Source organism: Triticum urartu, chromosome 7A (assembly GCF_056163025.1).
Source record: "Triticum urartu cultivar PI428250 chromosome 7A, HENAU_Tu73, whole genome shotgun sequence".
Taxonomy (NCBI): domain Eukaryota; kingdom Viridiplantae; phylum Streptophyta; class Magnoliopsida; order Poales; family Poaceae; genus Triticum; species Triticum urartu.
Window position 1 is genome coordinate 24,216,621 of NC_141879.1, and position 27,080 is coordinate 24,243,700.

The 27,080-nt window shown below is 41.1% G+C and overlaps 2 protein-coding genes across 2 annotated transcripts; both read right to left on the reverse strand.

Annotated features, from left to right (window-relative positions):
• Window positions 1–552: 552 nt before the first annotated feature.
• On the reverse strand, window positions 553–19,952 carry LOC147957157 (uncharacterized). Its single transcript, XM_087531600.1, has 4 exons — window positions 19,860–19,952; window positions 19,250–19,741; window positions 727–837; window positions 553–567 (listed from the first exon to the last, which is right to left on the reverse strand). The coding sequence occupies exons 1-4, from the start codon at window positions 19,950–19,952 to the stop codon at window positions 553–555; spliced, it is 711 nt and encodes a 236-aa protein (XP_087387726.1).
• A 2,827-nt stretch (window positions 19,953–22,779) lies between these two features.
• LOC147957158 (uncharacterized) lies at window positions 22,780–23,082 on the reverse strand. Its single transcript, XM_087531601.1, has one exon. It carries the CDS (start codon window positions 23,080–23,082, stop codon window positions 22,780–22,782), a length of 303 nt encoding a protein of 100 aa, XP_087387727.1.
• Window positions 23,083–27,080: the final 3,998 nt, after the last annotated feature.

A 27,080-nucleotide genomic window follows, 5' to 3' on the forward strand; every position in this document is an offset into this window, starting at 1 on the left:
AAATAACGCTCCCGAAGGTTTCATTCTGTTTGGAGTCCGTTTGATATTCCGTTTATGAGAAACACTAAAATAGGCAAAAAACAGCAATTTGGGTTGGGCCTCCGGTTTATAAAAGTGTAAAATAAAGCTCCTTATCATCCAAAACAGATAATATAATAGCATGGAACAATAAAAAATTATAGATACATTGGAGACGTATCAGTGGACAGATCAAGACGATCCACGTACATGAGCTGGTGTACACAATTTGAAAGAAAAATATGCCAGTTGCCATCATCCTATGTTGAAAAAAGTAGCTAATGCATATTCCTTTAGTCATCAAGTTGAATGGGGTGAAAGAAATAAAGAGTTGCCATCTATCTGTGTTAGTTGCCACATGCTATGCTGGCAGTTGCCACCCTGTTATAATGATATTTGCCAGAAGTTCAACATCATGGTTGCCATGCATATTGTATAAACAGAGAGTGGATGTATGAAATGAACATTTTTGTGTGTGTGTGTGTTGTTGAAAAATACTATTGCCTTAAAGGCAGCAACCACGGATGCCATGGATCAAACAGAAGTCGCCTTCACACGTAAACAAAATCACATAAAAAACAAATGAAAAACAAAACGGGTCGCCATGCATGATCTTGTATGGTTCACACTAATCAACAGCTCACATGTTTCATTTGGGAAAATATTCAACATGGTAAGAGTGTTTGCAAAGGAGTAGGCAAAAAATACCATTAAATGGAGTTGACAACCCTTCTGGAACATCTTATTTGAGAATGCGTCACGTAGGAAGTCCGCGATGAATTTACACGAATTCATGTTTTTCACGTCTATCAGCTTCGCCTGCACGACACAAATTTCAGGACAAGAAGTTGTCGCGTCAGCATTCAAAAATGAGGAAAACATCAAAAAACTGGCAGTGACTAGCTTACAGATGATACGTCTCCAACGTATCTATAATTTTTTATTGTTCCATGCTATTATATTTTTTTTGGATGTTTATGGGCTTTATCATGCACTTTTACATTATTTTTGGGACTAACCTATTAACCCAGAGCCCAGAGCCAGTTTCTGTTTTTTCCTTCTTTTAGAGTATCGTAGAAAAGGAAAATCAAACGGAGTCCAATTGACCTGAAACTTCACGGAACTTATTTTTCGAACGGAAGCAATCCAGAAGACTTGGGGTGTACGTAAGGGAAGCAACGAGGAAGGCGCGAGGCAGGGGGCGCGCTCACCCCCTGGGCGCGCACTCCACCCTCGTGGCCCCCTCATGGCTCCCCTGACGTATTTCTTCCTCCTATATATACCCATATACCCTAAAACTTCGAGGAGCATAATAGATCGGGAGTTCCGCAGCCAGAAGCCTCTGTAGCCACCGAAAACCAATCTAGACCCGTTCCGGCACCCTGCCAGAGGGGGAACCCCTCACCCGTGGCCATCTTCATCATCCCGGTGCTCTCCATGACGAGGAGGGAGTAGTCCACCCTCGGAGCTGAGGGTATGTACCAGTAGCTATGTGTTTGATCTCTCTCTCTCTCTCTCTCTCGTGTTCTTGAGGTGGTACGATCTTGATGTATCGCGAGCTTTGCTATTATAGTTGGATCTTATGATGTTTCTCCCCCTCTTCTCTCTTGTAATGGATTGAGTTTTCCCTTTGAAGTTATCTGATCAGATTGAGTCTTTAAGGATTTGAGAACACTTGATGTATGTCTTGCGTGGGATACCTGTGGTGACAATGGGGTATTCTATTGATCCACTTGATGTATGTTTTGGTGATCAACTTGCGGGTTCCACCCATGAACCTATGCATAGGGGTTGGCACACGTTTTCGTCTTGACTCTCCGGTAGAATCTTTGGGGCACTCTTTGAAGTTCTTTGTGTTGGTTTGAATAGATGAATCTGAGATTGTGTGATGCATATCGTATAATCAGACCCACGGATACTTGAGGTGACATTGGAGTATCTTGGTGACATTAGGGTTTTGTTTGATTTGTGTCTTAAGGTGTTGTTCTAGTACGAACTCTAGGATAGATTGAACGGAAAGAATAGCTTCGTGTTATTTTACTACGGACTCTTGAATAGATCGATCAGAAAGGATAAGTTTGAGGTGGTTTCGTACCCTACCATAGTCTCTTTGTTTGTTCTCCGCTATTAGTGACTTTGGAGTGACTCTTTGTTGCATTTGAGGGATAGTTATATGATCCAATTATGTTATTATTGTTGATAGAACTTGCACTAGTGAAAGTATGAACCCTAGGCCTTGTTTCCACGCATTGCAATACCGTTTGTGCTCACAGTTATCATTAGTTACTTTGCTGTTTTTATATTTTCAGATTACAAAAACCTTTATCTACTATCCATATTGCACTGGTATCACCATCTCTTCGCCGAACTAGTGCACATATACAATTTACCATTGTATTGGGTGTGTTGGGGACACAAGAGAATCTTTGTTATTTGGTTGTAGGGTTGTTTGAGAGAGACCATATTTATCCTACGCCTCCCATGGATTGATAAACCTTAGGTCATCCACTTGAGGGAAATTTGCTACTGTCCTACAAACATCTGCACTTGGAGGCCCAACAACGTCTATAAGAAGAAGGTTGTGTAGTAGACATCAAGCACTTTTCTGGCGCCGTTGCCGGGGAGGTTAGCGCTTGAAGGTATATCTTTAGATCTTGCAATCGAATCTTTTCGTTTCTTGTTTTAGCACTAGTTTAGTTTATAAAAGAAAACTACAAAAAATTATGGAATGGAGTTTGCCTCATACGCTTCATCTTTTTAATATCCTTCATGAGTATGATGGAAAGGAAAATTGTGCCAAAGTGTTAGAAGAAGAATGCATTAAAATGCTTGGCACTAAATATTTGAATGATGAGCATGATTGCAATGTTGTTAGTATGAACTCCTTGAATATCCATAGTACTAATGATGATTGCACTAGTTATGATGAAAATGTCTCCTATAAGCATGTCGTTTTTTGTGGAGTGCATAGAGTTTGCATGTACACACTGATGACCCACAAGTATAGGGGATCTATCATAGTCCTTTCGATAAGTAAGAGTGTCGAACCGAATGAGGAGCAGAAGGAAATGATAAGCGGTTTCTAGCAAGGTATTCTCTGCAAGTACTGAAATAAGTGGTAACAGATAGTTTTGTGATAAGATAATTTGTAACGAGCAACAAGTAACAAAAGTAAATAAGGTGCAGCAAGGTGGCCCAATCCTTTTTGTGGCAAAGGACAAGCCTGGACAAACTCTTATATGATTTAAAGCGCTCCCAAGGACACATGGGAATATCGTCAAGCTAGTTTTCATCACGTTCATATGATTCGCGTTCGGTACTTTGATAATTTGGTATGTGGGTGGACCGGTGCTTGGGTGCTGCCCTTACTTGGACAAGCATCCCACTTATGATTAACCTCTATTGCAAGCATCCGCAACTACAACAAAAGTATTAAGGTAAACCTAACCATAGCATGAAACATATGGATCCAAATCAGCCCCTTACGAAGCAACACATAAACTAGGGTTTAAGATTCTGTCACTCTAGCAACCCATCATCTACTTATTACTTCCCAATGCCTTCCTCTAGGCCCAAATAATGGTGAAGTGTCATGTAGTCAACGTTCACATAACACCACTAGAGGAGAGACAACATACATCTCATCAAAATATCGAACGAATACCAAATTCACATGAGTACTAATAGCAAGACTTCTCCCATGTCCTCAGGAACAAAAGTAACTACTCACAAAGCATAAACATGTTCATAATCAGAGGGGTATTAATATGCATATAGGATCTGAACATATGATCTTCCACCAATTAAACCAACTAGCATCAACTACAAGGAGTAATTAACACTACTAGCAACCTACTAGCACCAATCCCGGACTTAGAGACAAGAATTGGATACAAGAGATGAACTAGGGTTTTGAGATGAGATGGTGCTGATAAAGATGTTGATGGAGATTGCCCTCTCCCGATGAGAGGAGCATTGGTGATGACGATGGCGATGATTTCTTCCTCTGGGAGGGAAGTTTCCCCGGTAGAACAGCTCCGCCAGAGCCCTAGATTGGTTCCGCCTCATGGCGGCGTAGTTTCGTCCGAGAAGATGGCTTATTATTTTTTTCCATCGAAAGACTCCATATAGCAGAGGATGGCCACCGAAGGGCCACCAGGGGGCCCACGAGGTAGGTGGGCGCGCCCCCACCCTCGTGGGCAGGGTGTGGCCCCCCTGATGAAGTTCTTGCTCTCAATATTTTTTATATCTTTGGAAAACATGTTCCGTGAAGTTTCAGGACTTTTGGAGCTGTGCAGAATAGGTCTCTAATATTTGCTCCTGTTCCAGCCCAGAATCCCAGCTGCCGTCATTCTCCCTCTTTATGTAAACCTTGTAAAATAAGAGAGAATAGGCATAAGTATTGTGACATAGTGTGTAATAACAGCCCATAATGCAATAAATATCGATATAAAAGCATGATGCAAAAATGGACGTATCAACTCCCCCAAGCTTAGACCTCGCTTGTCCTCAAGCGAAAAGCCGAAATTGAAAAATATGTCCACATGTTTAGAGATAGAGGTGTCGATAAAAATAAAATACGGACATGAGGGCATCATGATCATTCTTAGAACAGCAACTCATATAATTCTTTGTCATATAATCTCTAATGCTAGAGTAATAATTCAATCAAAATATCAAGTATGAATCGTAAACTTCATTAAAAACTAACAAACTACAATCTCAGTCATTGAAGCAATTGCAATTTATCATAACATAGGAAAGAGTCAATGTATAAGAGCTTTTCAGCAAGTGCACATACTCAACTATCATATAATATTTCACAATTGCTGACACTCACGCAATACTTATGGGCATGGAGTTTTAATCGGACACAGAAAGATAAGGGTTTATAGTTTTTCCTCCCAACGTTTTACCTCAAGGGTAATGTCAACAGTAATAGTTGATGAAAACTCACATCCAATTAGCCATATATACCAGGATCTTTCCAACATATTATGCTTGCCAAAGGATAAAGTGTAAAAAGGAAGGGTGAAGATCACCACAACTCTTATGCAATGTAAGAGATAAAAGTAAAAGATAGGCCCTTCGCAGAGGGAAGCAGAGGTTGTCATGCGCTTTTATGGTTGGATGCACAAAATCTTAATGCGAAAGAACGTCACTTTATATTTCCACTTGTGATATGGACCTTTATTATGCAGTTTGTCGCTTTTATTACTTCCATATCACACGATCGTATAAAGCTTATTTCCTCCACACCAATCAATCATACATATTTAGAGAGCAATTTTTATTTCTTGCACCAATGACAACTTACTTGATGGATCTTACTCAATCCATAGGTAGATATGGTGGACTCTTATGGCAAGACTGGTTTAAGGGTATTTGGAAGCACAAGTAGTATCTCTACTTGGTGCAATGAATTTGGCTAGCATGAGGGGGAAAGACAAGCTCATCATGTTGGAAGATCCAAGACAATATAATTCATCTCAGATGTAAGAAAACATAACCCATTACGTTGTCTTCCTTGTCCAATGTCAACTCTTTAGCATGTCATCTTTTAATGAGTGCTCACAATCATAAAAGATGTCCAAGATAGTATATTTATATGTGAAGACCTCTCTTTCTTTATTACTTCCTATTAATTGCAATGATGACCAAAACTGTGTTTGTCAACCCTCAATAACTTTTATTCATCATACTCTTTCTATGTGAGCTCATTACTCTCCATAGACTCACATGATCTCTTTGTTTCTTTTATTTTTTTTCTCTTTTCTTCTATTCACTTAGGATCATGGCAAAATAATCAAGCCCTTGACTCAACACTAATCTTTATTATATAGCTCACGGACTCGATTATATAGAAGGATAATAAAGCAGAACTCACAGCTAGATCACACTAAGAACTTCTATTCTACTAGATCAAGATATTACCAAAAGGATCAAACTAAGAAAAACGGTAAAGATAAAAGTGATGGTGATACGATACCGGGGCACTCCCCCAAGCTTCGCAGTTGCCAAGTGGAGTGCCCATACCCATGTGATTATGTCTCCTTTGTTGGTGAAGAAGGTGGGGATGTTGATGATGGATAGTCGCACATTGAGCGTAGGAGGTCTTCTAACTTGCGGATAATGCCCTTGAGTGCGATGATATGCTCCTTCAACAAAATATTTTCACGTGTGAGATACTTATTTTGTATACGAGCTAACTCAATCATCTTGAAAGCTTCGATTTCTATTGGGGTAAGAAGATTGTGATCCATTTGAAGGGTGTCTTCTGTTGCCGGAACTTGGTCCTCCATGGCCTTCTTGATCCCTTCATCCTTGTTGATCTCCATGGGTTCTTCTCTCTTCAGCTCTATCTTCATTAGCCAAGCATCGTTGCCCTCATGGTTGGAGGAAGAGGGAGATGACATAGTGCCTGGCCTTAACAACCCTGACAAAAAACAGCTCGAAACAAAGACAGGAGATTTTTGCATGATACGGGAGTCAAAACCTCCGGGAGATTATATAATGAATTTTTACCGACCAAAATATGTGTCGTGTACGAAAACGGAGTCCGGAGAGCACATGAGGTGCCCACGAGGTAGGGGGCGCGCCCAGTGGGGTAGGGCGCGCCCTCCACCCTCATGGAGCCCTCGTGTCCTTCCCAGACTGCTGCTTATTTTTCTATTTTTATAAATATTCCAAAATGGAGAAATATTGCCTTAAAAACTATTTTGGAGTCAGTTTACTTACCGTACCACATACCTATTCCTTTTCGGAGTCTGAAACATTCCGGAAAGTGTCTCTTATGAATTTCTCCAGGGTTACGGTTTCCATAACATTGGTTTCAACATTTATGGGATTACCTGAGATATAGTGTTTCATTCTTTGACCGTTCACCACCTTCGGATTTGTGCCTTCGAAGTTGTTGATTTTTATGGCACCGGAACGGTAAACCTCCTCGATAACGTAAGGACCTTCCCATTTAGAGAGAAGTTTTCCTGCAAAAAATCTTAAACGAGAGTTGTATAGCAATACATAATCACCTACATTAAACTCACGCTTTTGTATCCTTTTGTCACGCCATATTTGAACTTTTTCCTTAAACAACTTGGCATTTTCGTAGGCTTGGGTTCTCCATTCATCAAGTGAGCTAATATCAAATAACCTCTTCTCACCGGCAAGTTTAAAATCATAATTAAGTTCTTTAATAGCCCAATAAGCCTTGTGTTCTAGTTCGAGAGGTAAGTGACATGCTTTTCCATAGACCATTTTATACGGAGACATACCCATAGAATTTTTATATGCAGTTCTATAGGCCCATAATGCATCATCTAGTTTCTTGGACCAATTCTTTCTAGACCTATTAACAGTCTTTTGCAAAATTAATTTGAGTTCTCTATTACTCAATTCTACTTGACCACTAGACTGAGGGTGGTAAGGAGATGCAATTCTATGATTAACATCATATTTAGCAAGCATTTTACGGAAAGCGCCATGAATAAAATGTGAACCACCATCAGTCATTAAATATCTAGGGACTCCAAATCTTGGAAAAATAACTTCTTTAAGCATTTTAATAGAAGTGTTATGATCAGCACTACTAGTTGGAATAGCGTCTACCCACTTAGTAACGTAATCAACAGCAACTAAAATATGTGTATAACCATTAGAGGAAGGGAAAGGTCCCATATAGTCAAAGCCCCAAACATCAAATGGTTCAATAACAAGTGAATAATTCATAGGCATTTCTTGACATCTACTAATATTACCAATTCTTTGACATTCATCACAAGATAAGACAAACTTACGGGCATCCTTGAAGAGAGTAGGCCAATAAAAACCAGATTGCGGTACCTAATGTGCGGTTCTATCTCCAGCATGGTGTCCTCCATAAGCTTCGGAGTGACACTTGCATAGGATATGTTCCTGTTCATGCTCAGGTACACAAACATCTAATAACACCATCTACTCCTTCTTTATAAAGATGTGGGTCATCCCAAAACTAATGCCTCAAATCATAGAAGATCTTTTTCTTTTGCTGGTATGTGAAACTAGGTGGTATAAACTTAGCAACATGTAATTAGCATAATCAGCATACCATGGAGCAGTATGAGAAGCATTTATGACATTTAATTGCTCATCAGGAAAGCTATCATTAATAGGTAGTGCGTCATCAAGCACATTTTCTAACCTAGACAAGTTGTCTGCAACGGGGTTCTCAGCTCCTTTTCTATCAACAATATGCAAATCAAATTCTTGTAGCAAGAGAACCCATCTAATAAGTCAAGGTTTAGCATCTTTCTTTTCCATGCGATATTTAATAGCAGCATGATCAGTGTGAATAGTTACTTTAGAATCAACAATATAAGGTCTAAACTTATCACAAGCAAATACAACTGCTAAGAATTCTTTTTCAGTAGTAGCATAATTTCTTTGAGCATTGTCTAGAGTTTTACTAGCATATTGAATAACATTTAGTTTCTTATCAACTCTTTGTCCCAGAACAGCACCTACAGCATAATCACTAGCATCACACATAATTTCAAAGGGTAAATTCCAGTCAGGTGGTTGGACAATAGGTGCAGTGATCAATGCTTTCTTAAGTATTTCAAATGCTTCTACACAATCATCATCAAAGACAAATAGTATATCTTTTTGTAATAAATTAGTCAGAGGCCGAGAAATTTTTGAGAAGTCCTTAATGAACCTCCTATAAAAACCTGCATGACCAAGGAAACTTCTTATACCTTTGATGTCCTTGGGACATGGCACCTTTTCAATAGCATCAACCTTGGCTTTCTCAACTTCAATACCTCTTTCAGAAACTTTATGACCCAAGACAATACCTTCATTAACCATAAAGTGGAACTTTTCCCAATTCAAGACAAGATTAGTTTCTTCACATCTATGCAAAACTCGATCAAGGTTGCTCAAGCAATCATCAAAAGAAGATCCATAGACAGAAAAGTCATCCATGAAAACCTCACAAATATTTTCGCAAAAGTTAGAGAATATAGCCATCATGCATCTTTGAAAGGTAGCAGGTGCATTACATAAACCAAAAGGCATACGTCTATAAGCAAAAGTACCAAAAGGGCATGTAAAAGTAGTATTTGATTGATCTTTGGCTGACACAGGTATTTGAGAGAAACCATAATAACCATCTAGAAAGCAAAAATGTGTATGTTTGGACAATCTTTCTAGCATTTGATCGATAAAAGGTAAGGGGTAATGATCCTTTTAGTAGCCTTATTTAATTTGCGGAAATCAATTACCATCCTATAACCTGTAATAATTCTTTGAGGAATAAATTCATCTTTATCATTAGGAACAATAGTAATACCTCCCTTCTTAGGGACACAATGGACAGGGCTTACCCACTGACTATCAGCAATGGGATAAATTATACCTGCCTCAAGGAGCTTTAGTATCTCCTTTCTTACCACTTCTTTCATTTTAGGATTCAACCGGCGTTGATGATCACAAACTGGTTTAGCATCTTCTTCCAAATTAATTTTATGTTGACATATATAGAGTGGAACTAATGCCCTTAAGATCATCAAGAGTATACCCAATAGCAGCGCGGTGCTTCTTCAGAGTTTTCAATAATCTCTCTTCCTCATGCTCTGAAAGGTTAGCACTAAAAATAACAGGATATATCTTTTTCTCATCAAGATAAGCATATTTAAGAGTATTACGTAACGGTTTAAGCTCAAACACGGGATCACCCTTGGGTGGAGGAGGATCCCCTAGGATTTCAACAGGTAAATTGTTTTTCAGAGTAGGTTCCTGTTTAAAGGATACTTCATCTAATCCCTTCTTTCGTTCATAAACATATCATTTTCGTGGTCTAGCAAATATTGTTCTAAAGGATCACTAGGAGGTACGGCAATAGAAGCAAGACCAATAATTTCATCCTTACTAGGTAATTATTCTTCACGGTGTTGTCTACTAAATTTAGAAAAATTAAATTCATGTGTCATATCATCTAAACCGATAGTAACAACATCTCTTTTGCAATCTATGGTAGCATTAACAGTATTTAAGAATGGTCTACCAGATATAATGGGACAAAAGCTATCTTGTGGGGAACCAAGAACAAGAAAATCAGCAGGATATTTAGTTTTACCACACAAGACTTCAACATCTCTAACAATTCCCATTGGTGAAATAGTATCTCTATTGGCAAGTTTAATTGTGACATCAATATCTTCCATCTCAGCAGGTGCAATATCATTCATAACTTCTTTGTATAAGGAATAAGGTATTGCACTAGTACTAGCACCCATATCACATAAGCCATGATAACAATGATCTCCTATTTTAACAGAAATAACAGGCATGCCTACCACAGGTCTAGGTTTATCTTTATCACGGGGTTTAGCAATTCTAGCAGTTTCATCACAGAAATAAATAACATGCCCATCTATATTATCAGACAAGAGATCTTTAACAATAGCAAATTAGGCTCAACTTTAACTTGCTCAGGAGTTGTATATGTTTTAATATTGCTTTTACGAACCACAATTAAAGATTTAGCATGATCCTTTATCCTAACAGGGAAAGGTGGTTTCTCAACATAAGAAGTAGGAACAATAGGATCATTATAAGTGATAGTCTTTTCTTCAACTTTAATAGGTGCAGCTACTTTTACTTCTATGGGAGGATGATATTTAAACCACTTCTCCTTGGGGAGATCAACATAGGCAGCAAAAGATTCATAGAAAGAAGCTACTATCTCAGAGTCAAGTCCATATTTAGTGCTAAATTTACGAAAAATACCGGTATCCATAAAAGATTTAACACAATCAAAACTAGGTGTCATACCTGACTCCTTACCATTGTCGAGGTCCCAATCTTCAGAGTTGCGTTTAATTCTTTCCAATAAATCCCATTTGAATTCAACAGTCGTCATCATAAAAGAGCCAGCACAAGAAGTACCAAGCATGGTGCGATTGTTACCAGAAAGCCGAGCATAAAAATTTTGAATAATCATTTCTTTTGAGAGCTCATGATTGGGGCATGAATATAACATTGATTTAAGCCTCCCCCAAGCTTGAGCGATGCTTTCTCCTTCGCAAGGCCAAAAATTATATATATAATTGCGATCACGATGAACAAGATGCATAGGATAAAACTTCTGATGAAATTACAATTTCAATCGTTTGTAATTCCAAGACCCCATATTTTCACATATCCTATACCATGTCGATGCATCTCCCCTCAAAGATAAAGGGAAGACCTTCTTCTTAACAACATCTCTGGGTACACCTACAAGCCTAAATAATCCACAAACTTCATCCACATATATCAGATGTTCATCAGGATGTTTTGTTCCATCTCCTAAAAAAGGATTAGCTAGCAGTTTTTCTATCATACCCGCAGGAACTTCAAAGCAAGCATTTTCATTTACATTTTCATTTTCAGTAGGTTGATTAGGTTGTGGAGCAACTCTTTGCTCTACTGGTCGGGATGAAGATACCCCGAACAAGCCCCTCAGAGGATTACTTTCCATAGTAACAAGTGACAGTAAATTTTAGCACACTATATAAATTTTTCCTTACCAAAGGCACTTCACTCCCCGGCAACGGCGCCAGAAAAGAGTCTTGATGACCCACAAGTATAGGGGCTCTATCATAGTCCTTTCGATAATTAAGAGTGTCGAACCCAACGAGGAGCAGAAGGAAATGATAAGCGGTTTCCAGCAAGGTATTCTCTGCAAGTACTGAAATAAGTGGTAACAGATAGTTTTGTGATAAGATAATTTGTAACGAGCAACAAGTAACAAAAGTAAATAAGGTGCAGCAAGGTGGCCCAATCCTTTTTGTAGCAAAGGACAAGCCTGGACAAACTCTTATATGATGTAAAGCGCTCCCTAGGACACATGGTAATATCGTCAAGCTAGTTTTCATCACATTCATATGATTCACGTTCGGTACTTTGATAATTTGGTATGTGGGTGGACCGGTGGTTGGGTGCTGCCATTACTTGGACAAGCATCCCACTTATGATTAACCTCTATTGCAAGCATCTGCAACTACAACAAAAGTATTAAGGTAAACCTAACCATAGCATGAAACATATGGATCCAAATCAGCCCCTTAAGAAGCAACGCATAAACTAGGGTTTAAGCTTCTGTCACTCTAGCAACCCATCATCTACTTATTACTTCCCAATGCCTTCCTCTAGGCCCAAATAATGGTGAATTGTCATGTAGTCGACGTTCACATAACACCACTAGAGGAGAGACAACATACATCTCATCAAAATATCGAACGAATACCAAATTCACATGAGTACTAATAGCAAGACTTCTCCCATGTCCTCAGGAACAAAAGTAACTACTCACAAAGCATAAACATGTTCATAATCAGAGGGGTATTAATATGCATATAGGATCGGAACATATGATCTTCCACCAATTAAACCAACTAGCATCAACTACAAGGAGTAATTAACACTACTAGCAACCTACTAGCACCAATCCCGGACTTAGAGACAAGAATTGGATACAAGAGATGAACTAGGGTTTTGAGATGAGATGGTGCTGATGAAGATGTTGATGGAGATTTCCCTCTCCCGATGAGAGGAGCGTTGTTGATGACGATGGCGATGATTTCCCCCTCCGGGAGGGAAGTTTCCTCGGTAGAACAGCTCCGCCAGAGCCCTAGATTGGTTCCGCCAAGGTTCCGCCTCGTGGCGGTGGAGTTTCGTCCAAGAAGATGGCTTATGATTTTTTTCCCACCGGAAGACTCCATATAGCAGAAGATGGCCACCGGAGGGCCACCAGGGGGCCCACGAGGTAGGGGGCGCGCCAAGGGGGTAGGGCGCGCCCCCAACCTCGTGGGCAGGGTGTGGCCCCCCTGATGAAGTTCTTGCTCTCAGTATTTTTTATATATTTGGAAAACATCTTCCGTGAGGTTTCAGGACTTTTGGAGCTGTGTAGAATAGGTCTCTAATATTTGCTCCTTTTCCAGCCCAGAATCCCAGCTGCCGGCATTCTCCCTCTTTGTGTAAACCTTGTAAAATAAGAGAGAATAGGCATAAGTATTGTGACATAATGTGTAATAACATCCCATAATGAAATAAATATCAATATAAAAGCATGATGCAAAATGGACGTATCACACACCAATTAGGGAAGATAGATTTTGCAAGAGGCATAAGTACTTAGAAACTAAATGGTTGCAAGAAAGGCTAGATGTATGTGCTGAAAATTTATATTTTCTTGGCTGTACTTGTGAACTTTGCAATGAACGTGGTTATTTAACCATCCGATGCAAATTGTTTCATAATCTAATCGTTTCCAAAAATTGTGATGACTTGATTTCTCTTGCACATCATAATGAACTTAGTTTGCTTATGGGTTATGAAGAAATGAAACGTATAACTAACTATCTTCCAGTATTTGCCCGTGATAAACTTCTTGGTTTTGATCTAGAGGAAATTTATATGTATTGTAAGGTGAATTGTATTGAAAATCCTTATATTGCCAACTACATAAATAAAATAAAACAAATAGAAGATGAAGAGAATACTAACGAAAGGGAAGAGACTTCCCAATATCCTCCTATTATTTCTTATGATGAATCAGGTAACGAGGAGGAGCCTTCTATTCAACCAATCTCATTAATAAGGAGCTCCAAAAAGAGGATTGAACCCACACATGATGTGGTGCAGAAGAAGAAAAGAAAAAGGAAGAGAGGTAAAAAGATATCTCTCCCAAATAATGCTGCTCCTATTACTGTTGTGCCTCATGAAAATATAATTGTGGAAGATGATGCACTTGATGATGATCTCGTTATGCCTATTGCTTGTTGTGATGATTATGATTAGGAAGATAATGATACTTCTTATGATCTTGAAAATCTTTTTGGCACTTGCTTGGAAGAATATGATAATTGCTATACTATTGGTGCTATCCATACTATTAATGATGAAAGTGATTATGCTCATGATATGAAAAGGCCCAAGCTTGGGGATGCTATGTTTGATGAAGATGATGTTTTTGAGAATATATTTGCTGCAATTAATGTTAGTCCCAAGCTTGGGGAAGCTATGTTTAATGATTATGATATTTGTAGTCTCCCAAGTTGTGATATGCAAATTTATTATGATGATAGCATCCCCAAGCTATATTGATGAAAGTGGGTTTGGAAGAGTGTCAACTTTAGGAAGTAATGATCCCACTATTTTGGAGGATGTTGAATCTTATTATGATAATTATGAAAGTGGATTTGGAGAGGTCATGACTTTATTTAGTGATGATTCCACTATCTTGGAAAAGGTTTCAATCGATTATGATGAGAACAAAGTTGCTACTTATGATGATTATTGTGATGATACATATGCTATAAAAAGTAGTGATGATTATATTTATAAAACTTGTCATGATTATGATTACCCTTTTTCTGAACATTACTCTTTTAATGTGGAAACAATTTAAAGTATTCGAGTTTCTTATGATACTCCCACTATTTCGAATGAGAAGAATTTTGCTTATGTGGAGAGTAATAAAAATTCTATGCTTGTAGATCATGAAAAGCATGCTTTATGTGATGGTTATATTGTTGAATTCATTCATGATGCTACTGAAAATTATTATGAGAGAGGAACATATCCTTTTACATATTGCAGTAATATCAAGTTTCCTCTCTATGTGATTAAAGTTATGCTTGTTTTGCCTTCCTATGCTAGTTGATTATTGCTCACATAAGTTGTTTGCCCACAAAATCCCTATGCATAGGAAGTGGGTTAGACTTAAATGTGCTAGCCATATTCTTCATGATTCTCTCTTTATGTTACAATTCTTATATTTTATGTGAGCATCATTGAAATCATCATGCCTAGCTAGGGGAATTAAACGATAGCGCTTGTTGGGAGGCAACCCAATTTTATTTTTAGTTCCTTGCTTTTTGTTCCTATTTAGTAATAAATTAATCATCTATACTCTTTTATGATTGTGTTTTTTATGTTTTAATTAGTGTTTGTGCCAATTAAATCCTTTAGAATCTTCTTGGGTGATTGTTATTTGATCTTGTTGTAAAAACAGAAAGTATGCGCTCACAAGAATAATTTTCATTTCTTACCAGAGAGCGATAAAAAACCAATTCCAACTGAAGTCGATCATTAAACAAATTTCCTAGGACTTCCTAATTTCTCAAGACTTTTGGAGTTACAGAAGTATTTGAAACCTACAGATTACTACATATTGTTCTGTTTTTGACAGATTCTATTTTCTATGTGTTGTTTGCTTATTTTGATGAAACTATGAGTAGTATCGGAGGGTATGAACCATAGAGAAGTTCAAATACAGTAGATATTACACCAATATGAATTTAGAATGAGTTCACAACAGTACCTAAGTGGTGATTTATTTTCTTATACTAACGGAGCTTACGAGTTTTCTGTTAAGTTTTGTGTTGTGAAGTTTTCAAGTTTTGGGTAAAGATTCGATGGACTATGGAATAAGGAGTGGCAAGAGCCTAAGCTTGGGGATGCCCCGGAAGGCATCCCCTCTTTTGTCTTTGTTCATCGGTAACTTTACTTGGAGCTATATTTTTATTTACCACATGATATGTGTTTTGCTTGGAGTGTCATTTTATTTTATTTAGTTTTGCTTGCTGTTTGAATAAAATACCAAGATCTGAAATTCTTAAATATTAGAGAGTCTTCACATAGTTGCATAATTATTTAACTACTCATTGATCTTCACTTTCATCTTTTTGGAGTAGTTTGTCGTTTGCTCTAGTGCTTCACTTATATCTTTTTAGAGCATGGTGGTGGCTTTATTTTATAGAAATAGATGAACTCTTGTGCTTCACTTATATTATTTTAAGAGTCTTTTAGAACAGCATGGTAATTTGCTTTGGTTATGAAATTAGTCCTAATATGATGGGCATCCAAGAGGGATATAATAAAAAAACTCTCATATAAAGTGCATTGAATACTATGAGAAGTTTGATACTTGATAATTGTTTTGAGATATGGAGATGGTGATATTAGAGTCATGCATGTTGAGTAGTTGTGAATTTGAGAAATACTTGTGTTGAAGTTTGTGATTCCCGTAGCATGCACGTATGGTGAACCGTTATGTGACGAAGTCGGAGCATGATTTATTTATTGATTGTCTTCCTTATGAGTGGCGGTCGGGGACGAGCGATGGTATTTTCCTACCAATCTATCCCCCTAGGAGCATGCGCGTAATACTTTGTTTCGATAACTAATAGATTTTTGCAATAAGTATGTGAGTTCTTTATGACTAATGTTGAGTCCATGGATTATACGCACTCTCACGCTTCCACCATTGCTAGCCTCTCTAGTATCGCACAACTTACGCCGGTACCATAAACCCACCATATATCTTCCTCAAAACAGCCACCATACCTACCTATTATGGCATTTCCATAGCCATTCCGAGATATATTTTGCCATGCAACTTTCCACCGTTTCGTTATTATGACACGCTTCATCATTGTCATATTGCTATGCATGATCATGTAGTTGACATTGTATTTGTGGCAAAGCCAGCGTTCATAATTCTTTCATGCATGTCACTCATGAGTCATTGCACATCCCGGTACACCGCCGGAGGCATTCATACAGAGTCATATCTTGTTCTAAGTATCGAGTTGTAATTCTTGAGTTGTAAGTAAGTAAAAGTGTGATGATCATCATTCATAGAGTATTGTCCCAATAAAAAAGGAGAAAGGCCCAACAAAAGAATAAATAAATAGGGCAATACTACTATCCTTTTTTTCCACACTTGTGCTTCGAAGTAGCACCATGATCTTCATGATAGAGAGTCTCCTATGCTATCACTCATATTCTAGTGGGAATATTTCATTATAGAACTTCGCTTGTATATTCCAACGATGGGCTTCCTCAAAATGCCCTAGGTCTTCGTGAGCAAGAAAGTTGGATGCACACCCACTTAGTTCTTTTTGTTGAACTTTCATATACTTATAGCTCTAGTGCATCCGTTGCATGGCAATCCCTACTCCCTCACATTGATATCTATTGATGGGCATCTCCATAGCTCGTTGATACGCCTAGTTGATGTGAAACTATCTTCTCCTTTTTGTCTTCTCCACAACCACCATTCTATTCCACCTATAGTGCTATATCCATGGCTCACGCTCATATATTGCGTGAAGATTAAAAAATTTTGAGAACATCAAAAGTATGAAACAATTGCTTGGCTTGTCATCGGGGTTGTGCATGATTTAAATACGTTGTGTGGTGAACATGGAGCATAGCCAGACTATATGATTTTGTAGGGATAGCTTTCTTTGGCCATGTTATTTTGAGAAGACATGATTTCTTAGTTAGTATGCTTGAAGTATTATTATTTTTATGTCAATATTAAACTTTTGTCTTGAATCTTATGGATCTGAACATTCATGCCAAAATGAAGAGAATTACTTAGAGAAATATGTTAGGTAGCTTTCCACATCAAAAATTTTGTTTTTATCATTTACCTACTCGAGGACGAGCAGGAATTAAGCTTGGGGATGCTGATACGTCTCCAACGTATCTATAATTTTTGATTGTTCCATGCTATTATATTATCTGTTTTGGATGTTTATGGGATTTATCATGCACTTCTATATTCTTTTGGGGACTAACTTATTAACCCAGAGCCCAGTGCCAGTTTCTGTTTTTTCCTTGTTTTAGAGTATCGCGGAAAAGGAAAATCAAACAGAGTCCAATTGACCTAAAACTTGACGGAACTTATTTTTGGAATGGAAGCAATCCAGAAGACTTGGGGTGTATGTAAGGGAAGCAACGAGGAAGGCACGAGGCAGGGGGCGCGCCCTCCACCCTCGTGGGCCCCTCGTGGCTCCCCTGACGTATTTGTTCCTCCTATATATACCCATATACCCTAAAAACTTCGAGCAGCAAAATAGATCGGGAGTTCCGCCGCCAGAAACCTCCATAGCCACCGAAAACCAATCTAGACCCGTTCCAGCACCCTGCCGAAGGGGGAACCCCTCACCGGTGGCCATCTTCATCATCCCGGCGCTCTCCATGACGAGGAGGGAGTAGTCCACCCTCGGGGCTGAGGGTATGTACCAGTAGCTATGTGTTTGTTCTCTCTCTCTCTCTCGTGTTCTTGAGATGGTACGATCTTGATGTATCGCGAGCTTTGCTATTATAGTTGGATCTTATGATGTTTCTCCCCCTCTACTCTCTTGTAATGGATTGAGTTTTTCCTTTGAAGTTAGCTTATCGGATTGAGTCTTTAAGGATTTGAGAACACTTGATGTATGTCTTGCGTGGGATACCCGTGGTGACAATGGGGTATTCTATTGATCCACTTGATGTATGTTTTGGTGATCAACTTGCGGGTTCCACCCATGAATCTATGCATAGGGGTTGGCACACATTTTCGTCTTGACTCTCCGGTAGAATCTTTGGGGCACTCTTTGAAGTTCTTTGTGTTGGTTTGAATAGATGAACCTGAGATTCTGTGATGCATATCGTATAATCACATCCACGGATACTTGAGGTGACAATGGAGTATCTAGGTGACATTAGGGTTTTGGTTGATTTGTGTCTTAAGGTGTTGTTCTAGTATGATCACTAGGATAGATTGAACGGAAATAATAGCTTCGTGTTATTTTACTACGGACTCTTGAATAGATCGATCAGAAAGGATAACTTTGAGGTGGTTTCGTTCCCTACCATAATCTCTTCGTTTGTTCTTCGCTATTAGTGACTTTGGAGTGACTCTTTGTTGCATGTTGAGGGATAGTTATATGATCCAATTATGTTATTATTGTTGAGAGAACTTGCACTAGTGAAAGTATGAACCCTAGGCCTTGTTTCAACGCATTGCAATACCGTTTGTGCTCACTTTTATCATTATTTACCTTGCTGTTTTTATATTTTCAGATTACAAAAACCTTTATCTACTATCCATATTGCACTTGTATCACCATCTCTTCGCCGAACTAGTGCACCTATACAATTTACCATTGTATTGGGTGTGTTGGGGACACAAGAGACTCTTTATTATTTGGTTGCAGGGTTGTTTGAGAGAGACCATATTCATCCTACGCCTCCCACGGATTGATAAACCTTAGGTCATCCACTTGCGGGAAATTTGCTACTGTCCTACAAACCTCTGCACTTGGAGGCCCAACAACGTCTATAAGAAGAAGGTTGTGTAGTAGACATCAACAGACGACATCAGAGTCAACAGATTGAAGGAAGGAAGGAGTAGAGATAGATCATTCACCAGGATGGGGAAGCACTTGTTGCTTGGGCGAAGAGAAGTGGTAGGCGCAAAAACAGCTAATATCAGGTACATCAGGAGCTTCATCTTAAAAACCTCGCCATGAGTTTTCATGCCCTCCAGCGAAGTTGCCAGCACAGTTGTGTTCGGCATGGATGCCATCCCAGGAAACAAACAGGCAAACAACGTTTCCTCAGTCTTATTATTGACCTCATACGGGACTTTGATTTCTCCACAGGGCACACCCATAGTGCAGAACACGGATTCCTCGTCCAACGACAGTCTTCCACGTCCCGGAATCAAAAATTCCCTGGAGGCAGGATCGTAAGTCTCACCGAGCCAGTCGCATACATGGTTCACTAGGTTCTTGCACCGAACATCCATCAGAGCATGCATCCCCATCTCAGTAGCAGCTCCCTTCTGCTCGTCAGTAAAGTCCTCGGTCAATATAGTCAGGCGTTCTTGCGAAGCCCTATTGCGACAATGTTTCTTCTTCTGCATAGCAGACAAATGATGATTTGTTTCCATGTTTCAGTATCATGAAAATTTAGTTCCTGACAGACGATTGCAAACTCAACGTGACATTCAAAAACATATGGGGGTGGAAAGTTACCTCATCGCCATCTTTTGTCCGTCCAGTTGTGCGATTCTGTTGCGGTAACTCCATGGAATCATCATCATCGTCTTGATGATCGCCGCGAGCCATTGTGCTGAGGTAAGAATGGAACAAAATGTCAGGGTGAAAATGAACTTATGAAGGAAGCAGTTGCCACCTAACAGAATGTACTTGCCACATGGGCTCAAATGAAAGTGGCAAAAAGATTAGGCAAATATCATAGGGACACCCACACCCCCTATGATTGTCCAACAAGAAATGTGGCAACTAAACACATTGGCTTCATTTGAAAAATGTACAGAACATAAGGCACTTACACAAATGTTCAAGTTGCCATGTTAGCACAAGAAAGTACAGAGAAAGGCACACATCTTCAAACTGCACAAACAAATAATGTGGCAACTCACACGCTGCCCTCATATAAAAATGAGTTGCCATATGTTCATAGGCAAATGTACTAGGTTGAAATTGCCATGTTAAAATGCAAGACAATTCAAAAAGTGCTGAAAACATCCACTAAACACACTGTAATGTGGCAATTCAAACACTGGCCTCATATTAAAAATGAGTTGCCATGTAATACGGCCAAATATGTTCAGATATCACAAGTCAGCATGGCAAAACACAAAAATGAGTCTATGGTGCAGTGAATTTGCCACATTATCCTGCCTACAGCATGGCAACAGACATAGTGTGATCACAAAATTAGTTGCCACATGAAAAGCATATTTGTGGCAACTGACACAGTTGATCAGGACATTAGTTTTTTTTTAAACTGATGACAGTGAGATTCTCTCACTGCCTTTATATTAAAATATAAGGTTAGGGGGTGGTTAGAGTGTCCAGCACTGTACAAATTACATGGAGGGGTGAGAGGGGGGTAGCTAAACAACCAAACAAAACAGAAAATCAAAGCAAGTTGACTATTGAAAGAATGTAAGGGCCTTGCTCCTGCTTTTATCTATGAACCAGCATAGCAAAGTCCTTCTTGAATCTGTTCCTCCAAGAAACAAAGGAAGGTTGAATCCCTCTGAAGTGCTTATCATTCCTCTCCTTCCAGATCCCCCATGCAGCCACTGCAAAAACTTATAAAAACATCGGCCTCGCCCACCTGTTCTTGCCCTCATGCATCATTTTAATCCAGTCAGTGTCATTTGGCCAATGTATCCCCAATGCAGCCCAGCATCTCTAACCGAAAGGGCAAGTGAAGAAGAGATGAACAATGTCTTCCTCGGGCGGGTGGTTGCAGAGAAGGCAGGTATAGTTGTCATTCTAGAAATTAGTTGCCATCCAGTGCAAATAGTTGCTGAAACTGCCATGGCTGCCTTTATACTACACTTTGAAATACAATTACCTAGATCTAGGGTTCATTGGCAACTATCATAACCTGAAATTCAACAACGAAAAACTTCCTCCACTGATCGCAAATAGCATTTCGAGACAATTCATAAACTAACATCTAGAAAAACGCTGGCTCAATCGCAAGGCAGAACCAGGATGTGGCTGCGGACATGCCGAGCCACACCGGCATGACTGCCACCGCGGCGGCGACGAAAACTGCGCAATGCCACCAAAAAATGGCAAGCACGCGACTCCGCCGCCGACGGGAACGCCGGAGCACCGCGAATCCGCCGGAATCTCGATGAATCTCGAGCGGAAAATTGGCCACAGATGGGGGGAGGGAATGCAGACAAGGAATGTGAGCGTGGGGAGGAGCATTACCTTCAATCTGCGGGGCACTCCGGCGAAGACGCTCCGGTCCGGCGAGCCCCACCGACAGTCGCGAATGCCGTCGACTCTTCCGCCTCCGCCGCCGCCTTCTCCTCTCGGCTTCTCCTCCAATCGACTGAACTATTATGTGGTTGGGAGAGTAATGAAGTGGAGCGAGTAAATGGAACCGCGAGGGGAGGGGGGACGAAGTGCGAGACGTGGTTGACGGCAACCGCAGGCGGGCGTGGCGTGCGGGCGCCGAGTAGTTCCACCGCACACCCCCAAGTGGCAACAGTTGACCGCGGAGAGGAAACCGGCGTACGGGCGAACTCTCACACATGCCACACACACGAGGTGTCTTACGTGGCACACAAAATCATCCATTTCGTGCCAAGATTCGTGCAGAAGTGACTAGACGGCGATGAAGGCATGTGGGTGAGTTGACTAACACCCACACGTGTGGGCGTTAGTGTTTTTGTTTTTTTAACATTCAAATTCAAATTGTTTCCTTAAAAAATGTGAACATTATTAGAGGTGCCCGGAGGTGCCCGTCGTCGTGTGGCATGGAGACGCATGAAGAGCACCGCGGCGTCATCTGCATGCATGAAAAGAGGCGACACTGTAACTCGGCGCGGCTGAGCAAGCTCGCCGCTTGGACGTGACGGCCGCCGTGTGGCATGGGCACACGGAGGAAGGAGGAACCCCGGGGCACGAACCTTACACATCCAGATTGGCTGGAAGGAATTTTTTACGAAGCCGTTTTGTCATTGAATGGCGTATCTATCGTTTCTTATTTTCCCCATGCAAACATGGAATTCTATAGGCTACTTTAACAGAAAAACTAAAAATCCTCTAAAAACTGGTTTTCTAAAATCTCACATCCAATTTTTGGTATCCAAACAACCACCACGGGAATCGGAGGAGGAGGCTCTTCTTTTCTTAAAAAAAAGGCATTCCCTTCTTTCTTTTTTCTCTGAAAGAAGATGGAGCATCGGCAACATTTGTAGGGTAATAATAACGTTCAAGGTGCAACTTCAACTACTAGTAAATAAAGATTAAAAAGATCCACGTACGGTAGCGACGAACGAGCCCATGTTATTATTACAGCATTCATGTGTCACCGAAACCAAGTAACACTCGACTACCAAAGCAGAACAGACGCAGGTAACTGCTGTTTGCATTACCATGTCTGTCGTCCATCACAAGTTCACAACCTACAGAGAAGAATCCTTGGCGCCTCCTCCTCCAGCCGCGGGTTCCTCTTCTTCTCGTCGTCGCCCGGCTGCCGCCGCCAATCCCCCGCCTCCGTCTCCTCATTCTCCTCGGAGTCATCATCATCGTCGGAGTACTCATCATAGTCGTCCTCAACGTCCTCGTACCTTACACGGAGCTGCGCCTGGCGGATGGCCTCGTAGTCCTCGATCTCCTTCCACATGACGTCCAGCGCTTGGGTCACTGCGACCTCCGGGTCCGCCAGCAGCTCCGACATGCGCTTGCTGATCTTGTCCATGCCGAATCCTAAGATGAGGGCGGGATCCATTCGCGCAGCGTGAACGCCAGCGGGTCGGTGCGGCGGCGTTGGTTGCTGGGCGAGTGGAGGTGGACGGCGGCGGCGCGGGACTGCTGTGCGTGCGTGTATGTAGCTAGGGTTTGGACTGGTGGATGTTACCGTCTGTTGAGACTAGAGACTCGGGTTATCTGCAATGAATAGCGCGCTACAGAAAAGGTAAGTGTTTACAGCCAGTGCGCCGGCTGAAAATTGCGCCGGACGCACCCGCGTCTCGTGGGGCCCCGCACCCCTTTCCCTTATCTTTTTCCTTCGATCTAGAGCGTTATGGTCACAATTCCCCACCGCGGCTACCCACCACTCTTTCTCCTTCTTCCACCTCCCCTCCCCATCGGTGCTGCCCACCTCTCCATCTCCTTCCTCCGCCTCCCTCACCATCGGCACTCCCCAACTCTCCTCCTCCTTTCACCTCAAGCCGTCAGCACTGCCACAAGCGGGCGGGGCTGCGACGACCGTCCAACGGCAACTGCCGCGAAGCTTCATCACCGGTGCTACGATGGGGCGTCGACCGGTGTTGTGGACGGGAGAAGCCTTCGGCGCCGTGGACAGGAGAGCCCACCGGTGGTTCGACTTCAACGACGCCCATTGCTGGAACCGGCTCATGGCGGTGCTGAAACAAGCACTAACTTTTTGCTACCATCGGCACTTTGGTTTGCTAGCACCGACGTCAATTTTTTGCATTTTGCTACAACCGGTGTTTTGATTTGCTGGAACCAGCTTCAATTTTTGCTACAACTGCCGCCTTCGCTTTTTGCTGGAAGAACGCCCATTTTTGCTACTTTTGCTACAAATGGTGTTTTAATTTGCTACAATCAGTTTTAATTTTTGCTACCACCGGTGTCTTTGATTTTGCTAGAACATCCTTCCACAAAGGCCTCATTTTTGCATTTTTGCTTCCACTCTTTTTGGTTTTGCTGGAACTAACACAAAGATTTGCTACTACCGCTGTTGGCTCCGAGCCATGGTTTTCTGCTGTGGAGGTTTTTTGCTGGAACCGACATTTTTTGTTGCAACTGCCTTTGCGTTTTGCTATGACCAGCGAAGCTTTTTGCTATATCCATGCATGGCTCCAGAGTCGGCGAGAAACACAAGAGACGACGACGGTGAGGGGCGGCGACCGGCGGCAAGGGCGGGGATCGGCGCGATGCGAGCGCCTGCTGTAGGCCGCGGCGGCAGCGCTGCATTCCCACGAGGAAGGAGGAACCAAGATCAAAAGCGGAGCGTCATGCAACTTTTTTTTTCTTGTTGCGAGACCCAGATCGAACGGGTCAAATATGCTGAATCGGATGCTCGCGCGAGGACCGGCCCAACTGTTCGGCCGATGCGCCGGCGCCTATCAGCGCCCTACAGAAAATAGCGCGGCTCTTGAAAATATGCTATTAACATGCTATAACGCGCTACAACGTATTATTAACAAGACAATATACACACATTAATTTAACGAGACAATTCTCTACACGCTATAGCGCGACGCTATTTTTTCAGTGCTTATCTGTGCCGGACGCCGAGACAGAGAAACGTCTTTCTTTTGTGCACTGAACCGCCACGTGCGATTTGGCAATTGGAGGCCATGAGCGAGCGCATGCATATATTTGGACCCTCTACGCCAGCTGACACTTGACGAAACGAATCTCAAAGCAATCAGCCAAGCTATCTCCTGGTCCCATTGAAAAATCTCGTACATTGGCCTTTCATTTCACCCAGCAATCCAATAATTTCCGGGTGCAAACGAACCCTCGTGTCCATCTGGCCGACGTAAACGGAGCGAAAATGTGTCCATTTACGTCCCTGCGTTAGAGTTGGCCTAAACGGTACAAAGATATTAGTTTTCTTTGTATGTAATTGTACTAGAAACTGCTACCAAGATATTACAAACAACTTGGTTTTCAGTTATTAGGACACCTATTGCAACTATATATAGATGCACTTTACATATCTGTGTTGAGATATTTTAAAATATTATACACAAACACACTATAAATTACATAAGACAAAAAGTTAACCTGTATGCTCATGAGACTTTTCTTTTTGAGAAACATGACACTATTTTTCTAATATATGTGTAAGAGAATAATATTTTACCGTATTGTCGCAAAAAAACTTTTGCTTCAAGATACAATTTAACTTAGCACGGTGTATATTTATTATTTAGTGATAGGAGTTGGAATATAACAAAATTGTATAATTAATTTTTAGCATCAATTTTGGGTGGTTAGTGGAAAAATATATATTACTCAAGTTTGAGTTAAAAAATAACACAAAAAAGTATGCAAGTTTAGTATAAATATAATTATCACATATAATGCCTTCTGGATGTTTGCACTACCGCTATCGTTAGATTTTCATAATTCAGCTTCACGAACATGAATGGTGAGCTTGAGGTCGCGGCAAAGAAGAAATAATGTATGAGCAACCTGCTGTCAAAATCGCAAACACAAACGTAGACGTTATGTAAGCTAGTCATGAAGGTTTGAGATGCTATTGCAAGTGACGAGAATAATGATAATTAGACTGAATCAGTAGCATTTTTGACTTTGACAGTTGCAGTTGTGGGTGGCCCGAAACAATTAGAGATTAGCGACCTTACATCGCCCGGGTCTAGTCACTAGTCTGGAATTTCAGATCAGGTAGCACACTTTGGAGCATGAAAACTATATGCTACAGGAACTTATCATGGCAAAGTAAAGCATGACATGAAGCTACTCAAAGAGCTTAACAAAAGTTCCTTAGTTACCTTGAGCCAAAAGGGATCAGAAAATACAATTGCAAGCATGTGAACATGGCAAAAATATAATTAGATCACAGACTTAGTGAAAAACTGGAGCACGCAAATATCTTAGCGAGTAGGCATGTTTACGAGCTCGATGCACTCACTACAGAGCAAGGCATGACAATCTAAGCATATACCCATCAAAAATACACATTATATAAGCTATACATGGCAAGAACAACAACATAGCATGCACGGATCAATAACAATATCCTCGGCAAAATCGCTAACAAGTAGACAATCTGCCCAGATTCACGAAATAGCAAAAGTAGAGCTCGATTGACTCAAGCTAGGGTGTTCCATAAATTCAAACAAAGACATGGATGGATAGAGCACCACAATATTAACAAATCATCCTTACTGATCATCCTCAAAAGAGGGACGGATCACTAGGAAACAACATGAACATATGGCATATTGATAAAAGCAGATTAAGGACTTAGAGAAATTCTAAGTCCCTAAAATCAGCATTAACGAATGCACTACTTTGCAAGCTTGTGCTAGTCAGCACACATATCACAAAAATACATGGATGGCAAAGCATATAACAAAACTCATGTAGAGCTCAGGGGCATATCATGCACACATTAAACATGGCAAAAATGACAAATAGCTATTTGGTGCAGCAGATCTGACAATTAACTCAAATAGCTCTCTTCCAACAGCATTTCGGGCATCAAGATGAGCTCAAATGAAAATGATGCAATGAGATGAAAAGACGTGCTCTCTGAGACGAATATTTTGATATGCTACACGCCCAAAACGGAGCTACGGGTGCAAAGTTACGATGCGATGAACATGGCAATTTAGTTAGGGTTTGAGGGATAAAAGTCAACCCGAGATCCGGATCTGGATCTGAGAGGGTACTGTAGCGGCACGTTTCTCGAGGATCGACGGCACCGGGGCTCGAGTTCGCCGGAGTTGGGGAGGTGGCCGAGGCGGCGGTTGGCGGCGCGGGCTGACGAGGAGGCGAGGCCGCCGGCGTGGACGGTGGCCGGGAGGAGACGCGGCACCCGCGGTCGACGACGCCGGCGATGGCGCGCGGAGGCTCCGGCAGCTGGTGCGGCGGCTCGGGCTCCCGGGGCAGAGGAAGACGGGCGGCGGCTCGGGCTCCCGGACGGCGAAGGGGAGGGCCGGCCTTGGGCCCTCGCGGGCCTCAGCGGGAGTGGCG